The sequence below is a fragment of the Siniperca chuatsi genome, linkage group LG22, assembly GCF_020085105.1.
Source record: "Siniperca chuatsi isolate FFG_IHB_CAS linkage group LG22, ASM2008510v1, whole genome shotgun sequence".
NCBI classification, from domain to species: Eukaryota; Metazoa; Chordata; class Actinopteri; order Centrarchiformes; family Sinipercidae; genus Siniperca; species Siniperca chuatsi.
In genome coordinates this window covers 22,646,770-22,663,765 of record NC_058063.1, presented here as the reverse complement: position 1 = coordinate 22,663,765, position 16,996 = coordinate 22,646,770, and the positions used below count along the sequence as shown (strand labels likewise).

General features: G+C 39.8%; 2 protein-coding genes across 2 annotated transcripts in view; one reads left to right on the top strand and one right to left on the bottom strand.

Annotated features, from left to right (window-relative positions):
- Nucleotides 1-16,996, top strand: part of LOC122870239 — a 34,630-nt gene that overhangs the window by 11,654 nt on the left and 5,980 nt on the right. The window lies entirely within an intron of this gene.
- Nucleotides 7,941-11,814, bottom strand: LOC122870237. Its single transcript, XM_044184293.1, has 3 exons — nt 11,373-11,814; nt 10,523-10,567; nt 7,941-10,399 (listed from the first exon to the last, which is right to left on the bottom strand). Exons 2-3 carry the CDS (start codon nt 10,526-10,528, stop codon nt 9,506-9,508), a joined length of 900 nt encoding a protein of 299 aa, XP_044040228.1. The 5' UTR covers nt 10,529-10,567; nt 11,373-11,814; the 3' UTR covers nt 7,941-9,505.

Here is a 16,996-nt window from a genome sequence, read left to right as displayed (position 1 = left end):
AGACTTTTGTTTACAACATTGTAATTTTCCTGCCCGGTGTAGAAACAGCAGAGGTAACACAAATCTGCTAGGCGGATCAAAACAGAATACAGACAACAACCCCACACAGATGTTACTAAGCATAGATGAAGCGTACAATATAGTGCAAAGCAGATTCCCCCCAAACCTAAACAATAGCACTACCATTATAGCCATGATGGTGAGGAAAGCCCTTTGCTTTGATTGATCAACCCGCTCCCTGTTGCCACCCACTTCCCCTGGCCGTGGGCGCTTGAGAGTGCAGAGAACCGAAATGCTGCAAAAAGAGATGACAATAAAGAAGAAAACCATGCTGAAGAAATACAAGCTCAAGTTAAACTCATTGCTGCTGAAATAATATAAAGCCATCCATCCAAAGCTCAGTAACCAGACACATCCAATGCTGATGTTTCTGATCCTGACCCCACCCGCCTGTCTCAGGTCCAGGTAGGTGATGGGGTAAACAACAGCCAGGTAGTGCTCCACACAGGTCAGCAGGTGAAACAGAGCCTGTCCGATGGAGGTGACGCACCAGACGCAGAGCCCTACTGACGTCATCTGCGGGAGATTGATGTATCTACCACAAAAGAAGAAGGTTAACCCCAGGAATTCATTCAACTGCATGGCGATGGAGTGATAGGTGAAGAGGTCAGAGTGACTTGCTGCAGCCGTGGCAATGTAGCGCTGTTTCCTCCACTGTTGGTATCCCAGGTAGAAGACGAGGATGAGGAGAGGGAGGAGGAAGAGGTTGGTGACGGAGAAAGCATAGAAGACGTAGGTGTTCATTCTGGAACTGAAGCATTTGCTCAAGAGAGGATGGAGGGAGGAGTTGGAGAAGTGAGGAGGAACAGGGAAATCATCAAAGGAAGAGGAGTTGACTGACATGTTTATATACATGGAGGCCTGAAGAGGAGGAGAGGCAGAGAGATGAAGAGAGACAGAATGTTAAAATCAAATAGATACTCTCGCTCAGAAAAGGTTACTCAGTAATCATCAAGAGTTGATTCAATTTCATCGGAAATTTCAAAAACAAAAAGCTTCCCTGAACTAAAACTAGTGATAGTGGGCCTGGTTCAGGTTCATGTCTGTGCAGCTGGATGTTCAGGTTAACCGCTATCTCCGTTTGTTTTCTGGAGTAGAGACTCAAGACAAGATGGTTTCCTCTCAGAGTCTCAGTGATTTAAGTTCAGAAACAAATCAGGTCAATCACACTATCGACTTTTATGTCGATTGTGATTTAACAGATTGACATGCAATGATTTATAACTAGTCTTCAGTTAACACAAATTATTTAACGGTAGATCTCAGACACGAATCAAAAAATTTCTTTAGAAAGTTCTTTAAGAACTCACAAGTTTTAATTAAATTAAATTAATGTTTTCTCAAGTAATACCTATTTAAAAATTAAAACATAAAGAAACGAAAAGGAATTAACATGCATTTTAATGTGTAAGAACAAAGAAAGCACAAGTTATCAATAATATTAATTCATAAAACTCATCCTGGAAATAACATCAACAAAGTATATCAACATGACATTGAACTCAGGTTTGTCTCTTGTGCTTTTCAGTCATAAACAGTAAAGTGGATTTTACATAAAATTACATTTTACATTAAAAGATGAAACATCTTAAGTAAATTAATACATAATTATATTAATTACATTATTTTTATCAAAGAACACCCACCTTAGCAGATTGTCTTTCTGATCGTCCTTCTCCTGCATCTCCAAACTCTCTGACTGCTGTTCACTGGTATCTGACGCACATATAGCTTAATACTTATCTGTGATCAAGGTAGGTGTGTGTGTTGATTATGATATTTGTGTGTGTGAAGAACAGGTGAGAGCAGGACTGTGGTTTTTTTTGCAATTCAGATTTTATGAAATTTTACGGTAAATTACAACATGCAAATGCATTTTTCGCATCATTGTGCCACAGGGGAGGTCAGATTGCAAAGTCAGCAGTGCCACTATTTGAATATGCCAATCATCTCTGCGCTGCATGATCTATATAGAGATCTGTATAGAGATTGTACAACGAAAACACAGTCACACAGAGTAAGTTATAATGACATTTATTCCTTCATTTAAATACAGTGATGTCATACATCATTATTCTATAATATTGCACTACACTATAGTGTAATATACATCATACTGCAACATTACTGATTACTGCCCACATAAGTTCATAATCTTATACATCTCAAAAGTTTCCTAAACACTAAAATGAATGTCCAAACTTTAAATAAAAGTCTAAGAAAAGCAGTCATTAACAGCTGAATTTACATTGGTGTCAACAATGTATCAATCTTTAACTATAGTTCATTTAATCAGTCCATTACGATGAGCATTTGACAGGACTCAAATGACTCATAAACAAAGAGGTGTGTATTCAAACCAAATCCTGTCATTTAGCTCAGCACACCTGTCTGTCTGTGTGTGCATGGCTGTGTTTTCATCACATCTGTGACTCCAGTTTTGGACCACACTTCCCACGGAGTTTCTCACAAGAACAGAGTGGAAATATTTTGTTGTCCAAGACGATCTAAAATGCAGTCAGTCTGATAATCAGTGCAAAGTGGGATTAGTTCATTTTCCAGATCTTAACAGTATTAAACATACACTTTAAGCTTGACATTTACCTTCAATAGTATCACATATGACTCATTACGTCTGGCTTTATTGTGCGACGTGGTTCTAGGGATGCAATGTTGGCCGGTCAGTCTACCACTTTGGTCCGGACTGACTGATCTTACAATCTTTTGGATGGATTTCCACGAAATTCTGTTCAATCATTGTCCCCAGAGGTTGATGCATAATAACTTTGCTGATCTAGCACAACCATCAGGCCAAAATTTTAAGTTATCTGGTATTATGGTTTATGAACCAATACCTGCAAAATGAATGATATTACCATCAGCTTCAACTGTACTTTTTGTTTAGTGCTAATCAGCAAATATTAGCATGATAACATGCCAAATGGTGCTGGTACTGATTGTGCTGAAGTTAGCCCACTGGCCGTCAGTAATGGGGTGCCGCAGGGGTCTATTCTTGGTCCATTACTATTTACATTATACATAAATGACATTATTCTTCCAAATCAGTGCTGCAACATACGTTTTTATGCAGATGACATCCTTTTATATATCCAGGTTCCCACACCAACCCAGGATCTTACTCTTCAGTCTGTCGTTGATGATTTCCAGATATCCCTTCTTAATCATACTGATTTTTGAATTCAGGTTGGAGGTGACACGTTCAGAAACGGATATACGTCACACTACATTGTGCAAGTAGAGAATAATGGATTTAGTGTGAAGAGGAGGCAACTTTAGAATAAGGAATCTGTGTGGGTTAAACTACTAGTGAATTAGTTATGAGCAAGACCTCACTTTAGAATGGGGGAACATATTCTGAGTTAGAAAGACATGATTTAGACTTATTTGGACACTATTAACATTTGTAGTTTTTGTTTTTGTTACATTAGAATAGACCATATGTATTAAGTGTTAATAAGGAGACTGACTATTCTTGTGGTACTACCGCCTTATAAGACCCATACTGAGCAAAGCATATTAAGATCGTAATTCATGTACAACAACTTCCTTACTTACTATCAATAAGCAGTAATTAGGAGGTTATTGAGGGAACACTCTTAGTTAATGGCCTAGTCGTTGTAGAATATGGTCATGCAGAATAAGGCATTAAGTGCTTTATAATGATTAATAAAGCACCAACATGCCACTGTTATGCATGATAATAAGCAACTAGTTAATGGTGAATATGTGTACCCTAATATAAAGTGTTACCCAACTTTAAATGGTACCCAAATCAGTCTTGCTAACTCTCATTCAAAAGTCAAATTCAACATTTAACCGCAAAATTTAAAACAGTTATTTGACTTATTTTGAAATATTTAAACTCTGCTTTTATTTGAGAATGTATACTATGATACTCTCACATGTAATCCTACCGTCATCCTGATTGAGACTTTTGTTTACAACATTGTAATTTTCCTGCCCGGTGTAGAAACAGCAGAGGTAACACAAATCTGCTAGGCGGATCAAAACAGAATACAGACAACAACCCCACACAGATGTTACTAAGCATAGATGAAGCGTACAATATAGTGCAAAGCAGATTCCCCCCAAACCTAAACAATAGCACTACCATTATAGCCATGATGGTGTGAAAAGCCCTTTGCTTTGATTGATCAACCCGCTCCCTGTTGCCACCCACTTCCCCCGGCCGTGGGCGCTTGAGAGTGCAGAGAACCGAAATGCTGCAAAAAGATATGACAATTAAGAAGAAAACCATGCTGAAGAAATACAAGCTCAAGTTAAACTCATTGCTGCTGAAATAATATAAAGCCATCCATCCAAAGCTCAGTAACCAGACACATCCAATGCTGATGTTTCTGATCCTGACCCCACCCGCCTGTCTCAGGTCCAGGTAGGTGATGGGGTAAACAACAGCCAGGTAGTGCTCCACACAGGTCAGCAGGTGAAACAGAGCCTGTCCGATGGAGGTGACGCACCAGACGCAGAGCCCTACTGACGTCATCTGCGGGGAGATTGATGTATCTACCACAAAAGAAGAAGGTTAACCCCAGGAATTCATTCAACTGCATGGCGATGGAGTGATAGGTGAAGAGGTCAGAGTGACTTGCTGCAGCCGTGGCAATGTAGCGCTGTTTCCTCCACTGTTGGTATCCCAGGTAGAAGACGAGGATGAGGAGAGGGAGGAGGAAGAGGTTGGTGACGGAGAAAGCATAGAAGACGTAGGTGTTCATTCTGGAGCTGAAGCATTTGCTCAAGAGAGGATGGAGGGAGGAGTTGGAGAAGTGAGGAGGAACAGGGAAATCATCAAAGGAAGAGGAGTTGACTGACATGTTTATATACATGGAGGCCTGAAGAGGAGGAGAGGCAGAGAGATGAAGAGAGATAGAATGTTAAAATCAAATAGATACTCTCGCTCAGAAAAGGTTGCTCATTAATCATCAAGAGTTGATTCAATTTCATCGGAAATTTCAAAAACAAAAAGCTTCCCTGAACTAAAACTAGTGATAGTGGGCCTGGTTCAGGTTCATGTCTGTGCAACTGGATGTTCAGGTTAACCGCTATCTCCGTTTGTTTTCTGGAGTAGAGACTCAAGACAAGATGGTTTCCTCTCAGAGTCTCAGTGATTTAAGTTCAGAAACAAATCAGGTCAATCACACTATCGACTTTTATGTCGATTGTGATTTAACAGATTGACATGCAATGATTTATAACTAGTCTTCAGTTAACACAAATTATTTAACGGTAGATCTCAGACACGAATCAAAAAATTTCTTTAGAAAGTTCTTTAAGAACTCACAAGTTTTAATTAAATTAAATTAATGGTTTCTCAAGTAATACCTATTTAAAAATTAAAACATAAAGAAACGTAAAAAGGAATTAACATGCATTTTAATGTGTAAGAACAAAGAAAGCACAAGTTATCAATAATATTAATTCATAAAACTCATCCTGGAAATAACATCAACAAAGTATATCAACATGACATTGAACTCAGGTTTGTCTCTTGTGCTTTTCAGTCATAAACAGTAAAGTGGATTTTACATAAAATTACATTTTACATTAAAAGATGAAACATCTTAAGTAAATTAATACATAATTATATTAATTACATTATTTTTTATCAAAGAACACCCACCTTAGCAGATTGTCTTTCTGATCGTCCTTCTCCTGCATCTCCAAACTCTCTGACTGCTGTTCACTGGTATCTGACGCACATATAGCTTAATACTTATCTGTGATTAAGGTAGGTGTGTGTGTTGATTATGATATTTGTGTGTGTGAAGAACAGGTGAGAGCAGGACTGTGGTTTTTTTTGCAATTCAGATTTTATGAAATTTTACGGTAAATTACAACATGCAAATGCATTTTTCGCATCATTGTGCCACAGGGGAGGTCAGATTGCAAAGTCAGCAGTGCCACTATTTGAATATGCCAATCATCTCTGCGCTGCATGATCTATATAGAGATCTATATAGAGATTGTACAACGAAAACACAGTCACACAGAGTAAGTTATAATGACATTTATTCCTTCATTTAAATACAGTGATGTCATACATCATTATTCTATAATATTGCACTACACTATAGTGTAATATACATCATACTGCAACATTACTGATTACTGCCCACATAAGTTCATAATCTTATACATCTCAAAAGTTTCCTAAACACTAAAATGAATGTCCAAACTTTAAATAAAAGTCTAAGAAAAGCAGTCATTAACAGCTGAATTTACATTGGTGTCAACAATGTATCAATCTTTAACTATAGTTCATTTAATCAGTCCATTACGATGAGCATTTGACAGGACTCAAATGACTCATAAACAAAGAGGTGTGTATTCAAACCAAATCCTGTCATTTAGCTCAGCACACCTGTCTGTCTGTGTGTGCATGGCTGTCTTTTCGTCACATCTGTGACTCCAGTTTTAGACCACACTTCCCACCGGAGTTTCTCACAAGAACAGAGTGGAAATATTTTGTTGTCCAAGACGATCTAAAATGCAGTCAGTCTGATAATCAGTGCAAAGTGGGATTAGTTCATTTTCCAGATCTTAACAGTATGAAACATACACTTTAAGCTTGACATTTACCTTCAATAGTATCACATATGACTAATTAGGTTTGGCTTTATTGTGCGACGTGGTTCTAGGGATGCAATGTTGGCCGGTCAATCCACCACTTTGGTCCGGACTGAAATATCTTACAAACGTTTGGATGGATTTCCATGAAATTCTGTTCAATCATTGTCCCCAGAGGTTGATGCATAATAACTTTGCTGATCTAGCGCAACCATCAGGCCAAAATTGAATTTTTCCCAGTACTTTGGTTTGTGAAACCTGCAAAATGAATTATGCTCCCTTCAGCCTCTGTACTTTTTGTTTAGCGCTAATCAGCAAATATTAGCAAATATTAACACGCCAAATGGTGCTGGTACTGATCGTGCTGAAGTTAGCCCTCTGGCCGTCAGTAATGGGGTGCCGCAGGGGTCTATTCTTGGTCCATTACTATTTACATTTTACATAAATGACATTATTCTTCCAAATCAGTGCTGCAACGTATGTTTTTATGCAGATGACATCCTTTTATATATCCAGGTTCCCACACCAACCCAGGACCTTAACCTTAATCTCAGTTCCGCAATGTTCGTTTTAAATAAATCATTTTTAGAAAGTTCTTTAAGAACTCACAATTTTTTATTACTACTTAATTAGAAATTAAAACGTAAAGAAACATAAAAATACTCATCCTGGAAATGACGCCAGCAAAGAGACTCAAATCCTAAAATATCAACTTGACATTGAACTCAGGTTTGTCTGTCTGCTTTTCCATCATAAACAGTCATGTGGATGTTATATGAATTTACATTTTACATTCAAAGCAGAGAAAAATAGTCTCAAAGTAAATGAATACATATTAAATTAATTTAGTTTATTTCAATTAAAAAACACCCACCTTAACAGATTGTCTTTCTGCGTCGTCAAACTCTGACTGCTGTTCACTGGTATCTGGTGCACATATAGCTTACTTATCTATGGTATGTGTGTGCTTTATGTTTAGGACTGTGTGTGAAAAACAGGTGAGAGCAAGTCTGTGAGGTTTTTTGCATGTTACAAAACCAATTCATACTTTATAATACTTTTTACGGTAAATTACAGCAGGCAAATTTATTTTTCAGATTTTTTTTGTTCCACAAGGAGGTCAGAGTCAGCAGCACCACTATTTAAATATCATGCTAATCTTTCCTGCATCAGTTTGTGACAGATCTGTATACAACCAAAGCATATTCAAACACACACCATTACAACTGAGAATAATTATTCTAATATTTATTTCTTCATTTGAATACAATAATATCACTATACTACAATGTCATTGATTAGTGCACACACAAGTTTATGATTCCCATTTTAAACATTCCTAAACATTAAAATGAATTCCAAAAAACTTCCAAATGACAAACAAAAAGGTGCGTATTAAAATCAAATTGTGCAGTTTGGACCATATTTTGTACCAAAGTTTCTCACAATTGCAATTTTAGCTCGACCTCTACATTTGAAGATCTTATATATCTCTCAATAGATCAGTCAGTGTCATCTTTTTCAAGACATACTTAAAGGATTTCTACCCTTCAAGTATGTCTGTGAGGAGGTTCTTGTAAAGAGTTATTAACTCTGAATCCACATTTCAATCCACATCCCGCAGTTTTGTCAGCGGCTCAGGAAGGTCTGGAGTTTGAGAAACTTCAGTTACTGGTTGAGACCACGTGGGTTGTGAAGCTGTGGCAGAATCAAACAGACTGGGACATCTTTACAGTCATTACAGTCAACACTTTAATCACTGTTGTAAATGCCCAACTACTAGATGGCGCTCAGCTTGTGGAGCTCAAAGCGCCAAAAAATACATTTTACATAAAACTCAACAGCAACGTCTCTTTCCAGAAATCCTGACCCGGTTACTCAAGATGATCCACAGATTGTTGTGAGCAGTTTCATGTAGGAACTATTTCCTTAGTACTGATAGTTCTTCCAAATATTTTGGTGCTTTGAGCAGCACAAGCCAAGTGCCATATAGTCCCATTATATTCAAAAAATATGTATTTTTGATTTTGGGGTTAACTGTCCCTTCAAGCTTCCTGTTGTTCAATGTGTCACGCTGTTGTGCTTTCCAGCAAATGAACACACACGCGCACACACAAACAACTTCAAAGCTAGAGGTGTGTAAACTTGATTTCACCACAACCTTTCCCTACACACACACACACACACACACACACACACCATCATCGGTGCTCCCTCGAGGCGAGTGCGACTGTCCTCTCCGTTGGGTCGTCTGCTTGTGGGTCTTCAGATGGCTGTAGAGACTGATCCATGATCCACAGGGGGGAGTCGGCTCCCGGACACGGCCCGATTGCAGAGGAGGAACAGCGGCTCACCTCCACCCCCCAGGACTCAGACCTGGACTATTTTAATCATTTTGTTATCCATTGTTTTGACAGAGTGCTCCCCAGTAGGACAGAAAAAAAGTTACATTAGCAATAATATCACTGCTGCTACTAATCCTAATATTATTATTATTTACAAATATTACTACTGCTACCAATACTATTATTATTGCTGCCACAATACTTCATGTGATCATTAAGCATTACTACCATTTGTTGTAATTTAACACAAAAGAGCTCTCAAACTGTATTTGATATTTTGAGCCAAGATGCTCAAAATTACAATCTGACTCAACAAGTCAACAAAAATCTGCGATCCTGGTCGGGTTGATAAACGTGCAAATGACGTCCTGTTTCTGTCTCTTGTTTTATTGAATGATATCAAATTTAATCTACTCTACTGCAGCCTCGTGTTCTAGTTTACTGTGTGCAGCTCTGATATAGTAAATTATCCAGTCAAATTTACTCTTGTCTAATTAATCACTGCTGTAACGACAACACAGCCGTTTCCCGGCCCGGTGTAGAAACAGCAGCGGTAACACCAAACTGCTGGGCAGATTCAACCAGATTGCAGATACCGCCACCACACATCCATCACTGTAACTCAACAGCAACGACGCCTCCAGAGCGACACACACAAGGAGCCCCACAAACCACAACCACAGCACTCCCGTTATGGCCACGACTGTGTGGAAAGCCCTCTGCTTTGATTGGTCAACCCGCTCTTCACCTCCGCCCACTTTCCCTGGCCCTGGACGAATCAGAACACAGAGAACAGAAAGGCTGCAGGGGGAGACAACAAATAAGGTGAAGACCAAGATGCAGGAAAATGGGATGCTGGGAAAATGAGGGTCGTACAAAGCTAATACACCAGTCCATCCAAAGCACAGCAGCCAAACACACACAACACTAATGTTTCTGATCCTGACTCCACCTGACTGTCTCAGGCCCAGGTAGGTGACGGGGTGAACAACAGCCAGGTAACGCTCCACACAGGTCAGGAGGTGAAAGAACATCTCTCCAGGAAAACCCATGTTACCAACATAGAACCCTACTTTCTTCATCACTGGGAGATCAGTGTAGCTGCCACAAAAGAAGAAGATGAACGCAACAACAGTAGTCAGCTCAATGGCAGCCAAGTGATAGGTGAAGACGTCGGAGTGGCTCGTCCTCGTGGTGGAGCTCTGCCGCCGCCACTGTCGGTGACCCAGGTAGAAGATGAGGATGGAGAGAGGGAGGCCGAGGAGGATTTTGATGTTTAAATAAGTAGTGTATATGAAAACGGCAGTTCTGGAGTCAAAGCAGTGGTAGAATAGAAGATAGAGGGAGGAGTTGGAGGAGTTGACTGACATATCTGCTTGGATGGTGGCCTGAGGTGGAGACAGAGGGACGGAAATAAAGGTGTAAAGAGAAAAATTCACCATTCACCTTTATTTCAAAATGACACTACAGCACAACAATGTTCTCAGGTGTCTTTCTTTTTTATAACTTACCTGCATTTACTGATTTTTTGGCCTCTTCGGGGCAGCGAAAACAATCTGCAGACACAACACTGACATGTTATTTTATTACCTTTTTAAAGTTGATATGGTGAGCTTGTCAGCAAACAGTTGCTTATTTCCACATCCAGCACTCATGGCGGGAGCTCGCTAATTGGCAGTGAACATAAAGTAGAGCTGAGGCTGATGGGAATGTCATTAGTTTTGCAAGTATTTAGTCATAAACCAAAGTATTGGACTTTGATGGTGGCTAGAATTAAAGATGTAATTTACCAAGTCATCAGGAGTCACTGTCTGGTAATCATAAACAAAACAACATCGCCATCCACAGAGCCACGCTGCTAGAAACACTTTAAGAACATTTTTTGGAAAAATTTCAAAAGATGTTATAGAATCAAATAAAAAATTATGTTTTGATGAAGGTCCTTCTTGAGATCACAAAAATGTATATAACAAAACAAACTTTCCACAGAGTTGTAGTAATTCAAAGCGTTATCAAAACTTTGTCCTTGATACAACAGTATTGTGTGTACTTTGTGTGGTGACCTTCAAAAGCCCAAAATATGAACAATCTTCTGCTGGAACACATTCTGTTAGAAAAGCAATTAATAAAAAATCACCTGTGAAAAAAATCCCGAAAGTCGACTGAAGTTGGTCGAGTATGTGCAGTTTTACTCAAAACAACAAGATGGTCTTTTGTTTGTGTCCAACTTCAGCCAAAAACACCACCAATTAAAATCATTTTTATAAACACAGAGTGTTTGGTTATATTAATAAAAATGAGGCATAAGGCCAGTGTTATTTTAAAAATATGAGAACAATGACGTTATTAAAGGACACCCACCTCTTTTTTCCCTCTGCTTTGTCTCCAGATTCACTCACTGCTGTTCACTGATTTCTGGTTCACACATACTGTCTGTTAATATCTGAGTGTTGTTCGTGGTGCTCACATGTCGGAGTGACAGACAGCAGCAGGACTGCGGGTTGTTTTGCATCTAACAAAACAAATAAAGGATTTTATGACTGCGTATTGTAAATCAGAGCAGGCAAATTCTCTTTTCACCTTATTCTTCCTCAGGGCGCAGGGCCATCTGCCAAATCGCAGCACTCACAGGGGTTTTGTGTGCCGGGAATTGAGGTCTCAGTATTTCCCAGGAATTCTTGCCGAAATCTGCTCTCGTGTCTCAGAAAATAAACCTGGGATTTTTATCGTGTGTGTGCTTGTGAGTTACCGAAGAGCGTACTGAAGACTGTCATATGTACTTAAAGAAAGACAGTTTCTCTAAACTGACTAAACTGTCGTATAGTCTGACCTGGAAATGCCATTATTACAATGATGTAACTGATACTGATACATCTGAAGACTTTTCATGCTGAAATGGCAGCACAGTATAGACAGTAGACAGTAGACACTCCCCTGTAGCCATTTGGATGTATTTCAAGTGGTAATGTTGAGAACGTGCTGAAAAACAGAGCATAAGTATACTGTTTGGTTGGCGGTGAATCTTTACCAGGCAGACAACATCTCCCTCCAGTTCTGGCTGGATGGCAATGGCTCCCTATTCGTTTTAAATTCATTTGAATATTCTATTGATTACTTTTAAAGCTCTACTTGGTTTGGCTTCCCTCAATATGTACCAAATGTTGTGTTCCTATTCGGTTCAACTTCACAACACACAAAACAATAGGCTCCATTTTTAGGACTATTACAGAAAAGAGTTATTGTCTGCCTTCCTAATGCAGGAGTCATAGTATTATTAACACATTAAGCATTGAAGTATCTGAATCAAAGTGGCGTTAAGATATTTCCATACCAGTAGTTACGCTTCGGTCCATTAGGTTTAATAGAATTCAAATGACCTGCAAACACAGACTGGTGTTTATTCAAATGAAATACTGCTGCAGACCAAGAGCTAGTGTGTACATAGTTGTGTTATTTTTATCACATCGCAGACAGCAGTCTGGAGGACAGGTGTTTCATGATGACCCTGACTCTTATTTGCATTCTTGTAGAGACTTAGATGAGACACTTCATACCACTCGCATGTCCGCACACTAAATATGAAGCTACAGCCTGCAGCCAGTTGGCTTAATCAGGGAGCTTTAGAGGTGCTGGTAGATGGATTTTGTTACCTTTGGACAGAGCCAGGCTAGCTGTTTCCAGTCTTTGTGCTAAGCTAGGTTAGCCAGCTGCTGGTGGTAGCTTCATACTTAGCGTACAGACATGAGAGAGTTATCAATCTTCTCATCCAACTGTTGGCAAGAAAGCAAGTTTGTTTCCCAAAATGTTTAACTATCATTTTAAAACTATCTACACCTTCGTGTTTTGTTTGTTTCCATTTGGCCAATTCTGTATAATGTCTTGCTGCTTTGGCCACTCGCAGTTCCTGTTTGCACTGTAACCATGAAAAAGACAACAATTACAGCTTCGATACTGAAGAAGAAGATCTGAAGTTGCATAGAGCACCGGTACATCCCTCTGCCATGTTTGCAACAGCTTTTCATATGTAAACCAGATTATCATGACTCTGAGACCTTATGGAGTAGCTTAGTGATTTGAGATGCTTCAAAAAGCCATTAGCTTGAGCGTAACACTGAATCGGTACTCGTGGTGCCAGTATTCAAATGACCCTGCTCTTGTTGATTAATGCCATGAAGAAATTTGCCTGCTATGATTATTAGTCCGGAGTCACGCAATCAGTTGTTTGTTTTGCAATATATAAAAAAAACTCCACAGTCCTGATGCCGTCTGTCATTCTGACACATTATACAACACACACACACAAACATTTGGACCACATAGCAGTTATCAGTAGTCAGTGATTTTGGAGACGCAAGCAAAGGACGAAACAAAAAACGTTGACGAGGTGAGTGTGATTTGATAAGTTTTTCACTTAGTTTATTAATTTAGATTCGTAAAATAACAACAGGAAAATGCACGATGTTCTATGATTATTACCAAATACTTTCTCCTGACCAAACAACACTTTGGTGTAACTTAACCACAGTGAATGATGAAATATAAAGAAATAAAATACACAAAAGCAATAAAATAAACAATAAAATAAACAGCCAGTTCAGGTAAAATCAGGATCTGCTTTCCGATAAAAATGTGTTTTGAGAAGAGACTTAAACGAAGACACTGACTCAGACCAACTAATGTCTTTGGGCAAGTTGTTCCAGAGCCTCGGGGCCCTGATGGCAAAAGCTCTGTCCCCCTTAGTTTCCATCCTGGACTCAGGAACAGACAGAAGACCCGAAGATCTCAAACTACGTGAAGGTTCATAAGGGATTACAAGGTCTAAAATGTAATCTGGAGCCATGAAGAGCCTTAAAAGTAATCAACAAGATCTTAAAATCAATCCTGAAACCAACAGGGAGCCAATGTAAAGAGGCTGAAACCGGTGTGATGTGATCGTACCTCTTGGTCCTGGTTTACAGCCGAGCAGCTGAGTCCTGTACAGTCTGCAGTCGTGTCAAAGTTTTTAAATTAAGACAAGTGAACAGGCTGTTACAATAATCAAGGCGTGAGGAGATAAAAGCATGCACAACAGTTTCTGCATCACTAAGATTTAAAATAGATCGTATTATTTGAGTTGAGCTGAAGAAATTTTATCGACATCCAATTTTTTATGTCAGACAGGCAGTCCTGCAGAGAACTCAGCGTACTAAGGTCAGTGGGCTTGACAGGGAGGTACAACTGTGTGTCATCCGCATAGCAAAGAAAAGAAATACCATGTCTGAGGATTACATCACCCAAGGGAAGCATGTATAAGGAGAACAGTATTGGTCCCAGAATTGAACCTTGAGGCACACCGTACTTGATATGGGAGAAGGATGACATGAAGTTATTAATGCTGACACAGAATTTCCTATTGGACAGATAAGATGAGAACCAGTCTAGTGCAGAGCCAGATATGCCCACCCAGTGCCTCAGTCTATCTAAAAGAATGCCTTGATCAATTGTGTCAAAGGCAGCACTTAAGTCCAGCAGCACAAGAACTGAACACATGCCTGCGTTGGCATTCATTAAAAGGTCATTAGTGACTTTGAGAAGGGCTGTCTCAGTGCTGTGGTGCTGACGAAAGCCAGATTGGAACTTTTCAAAGGTATTATTGTTTTCCACAGCAGCAAGAAGCTGCTTAGATACAAGTTTTTCAAGAATCTTCGAAAATAAAAGGCAGTTTGGAGATTGGGCGATAGTTATCCAGGAGGGTGGGATCCTAGTATACCTATAATAATGTTTATTTAAAAGACACAAGACCACCTCTTTAGATAACTGTTATTTTTCTAGGGTATCTTTCAGTTCGATGTTCACTTAATATCCTCGATGCCCTCCAAGTGTAGTAACTCAAAAAGTGCAGGAAAAAGTATAGAAAGCATTTTAAGGTCACGAAATAACAGTGTCGCATCGTAGAATAATGTCATGTCATGCTGTTGCACTTATCTGGCATTAGGTTAATAATCAGTTTTGTTTGTCTCTTGGTTTCTTCAACACTCCAGATCTTGTGCTGGAATCACAAAAGCAACTGAGAAAAGTTCTTGTTCTGCCTTTTTATGTTCAAGAGACGCATTTGTACCATTAACTCCTGTCTCATAACGGTCTATAAGCGATGCCCCTTTTGTCGGGCAGTTTGTACTTCGGCAGAGCAGGGTGTGGCGTAACACAGCTGACATGACAGCTTCCTCCATTTTGGACTTTCCAGCTCTCCGTTCCCTCAAAGGTGAGCACTGTCAAGATGGCTTGCTATTGGTCAACGGCGCACATTCACGTGACAAAGTTCACCAAAGTTGAACTTGATGTGAAAGATTTGCATGGATTTACTGCAAGCGTATCCACTGATCACAGCCATTTAATACAAATTAGTTGATTTTGCCGAGACAATTTCACCGTTATAAACTTGGTGTGATGCAGAATTTTATGCAACCAGTATGGACATTAAAATGTTGCTTATGTAACAACAGTTCAATGAAGTCTGGCATTAACACGGCAGGAAATGCGTCCGAAGTAGCCAGTCAGAGGGAACGTTAGAGTGATCTGACAGGTGTGGAGGGGGTCTAAGTTTGAATGCATGTGAAGGGGGCATGTTCAAACTAAACAGTGTGTTAAATCGCTCTTTAACAAAGTTAAAGTTAAGTTGGTCTCTCTCTCTTTCTTCTTCTATATCTATCCATCCAGTCATCCATACAGACATGTCAGTAAATTCGTCCTCCAACTCCTCCCTCCACCCTCCACTTGATGAATACCACAACTCCAGAGTGTGCATTTCCGTCTTTACAGCCCTCTTCATCATCAACATCCTCCTCCTCCCTCTCTTCATCCTCGTCCTCTACGTGGGCTACCAACGATGGAGGAAACAGCGCTCTGTTGCCACGGCAGCGATGATGAGCCACTCTGACATCTTCACCTTTAACATGGTTTTCCTGGAGCTGACCGGTGTCTTGGGGTCTTGCGTCTACTGTTATGGCGCCTACACTAATCTACAAAGTGTAATGAAAATGGGGTTGGAAGTTTACACCATCATCTCACCTGGACAGTCTCTGTTTCACCTCCTCACCTGTGTGGAGCGTTACCTGGCTGTTGTTCACCCCGTCACCTACTTGGGGCTGAAACAGGCGGGTGGGATCAAAATCAGAAACATCAGCATTGGGTGTGTTTGGCTGCTTTGCGTTGGATCACTGGGTCTAACAAAGATCATCGTTAACTTCAACACCATCTTAAATATCTTGCTCTTGCTCTTCTCCTCCATCGTCGTCTCTTTCTGCAGCCTTTCTGTTCTCTGTGTTCTGATTCGTCCAGTGCCAGGGGAAGTGGGCGGGAACAGGGAGCGGGTTGACCAACCAAAGCAGAGGGCTTTCCTCACCATCATGGCAATAATGGGAGCTCTGTTGTTGAGGTTCTTGAGCTCCCTGGTTTTCACTGCAATGTATATTTTTTCAGCGTTAAGCTCCAGTGATGTTTGTTTAGTGGGGTCGTCTGCAGCCTGGTTCAGTCTGCCCAGCAGTCTGGTGTTACCTCTGCTGTTTCTACACCGGGCAGGAAAGCTACCAGCTGTAAACACTGTGTCAACTCGAGAATTGGGTTAGAGCTGCACAAATGAGCTTAGATTAAATTAATTCAAACTAACTTATATAAAAGAGTAGCGTAAATTAAGATTTATCTTTATTAGTTGTTGTTTTTACAATTTTAATCTTTTATAGAGTTGCGAAGTGTGAGGAGTTCCAGTATGTTGGGCATCATTCTGTAGTAAAAGTCTTCTTCATTTTCTCATGACGTGCATTTTCATTCACCTGTTTTTATGCACATTTTCAATTTGAGGTGAAAAAAACGTGAGTGGAATAGACAAAAAATACTGCAAAAAAGTTTTCATGCTTGGCTGTGGAAAAGCTGAGAACTTCAGATCTGTGTGGAGCAATGAGGAGGCTGTAACCTTCATCACATTAATACATGAAACTAACAGAAATGTC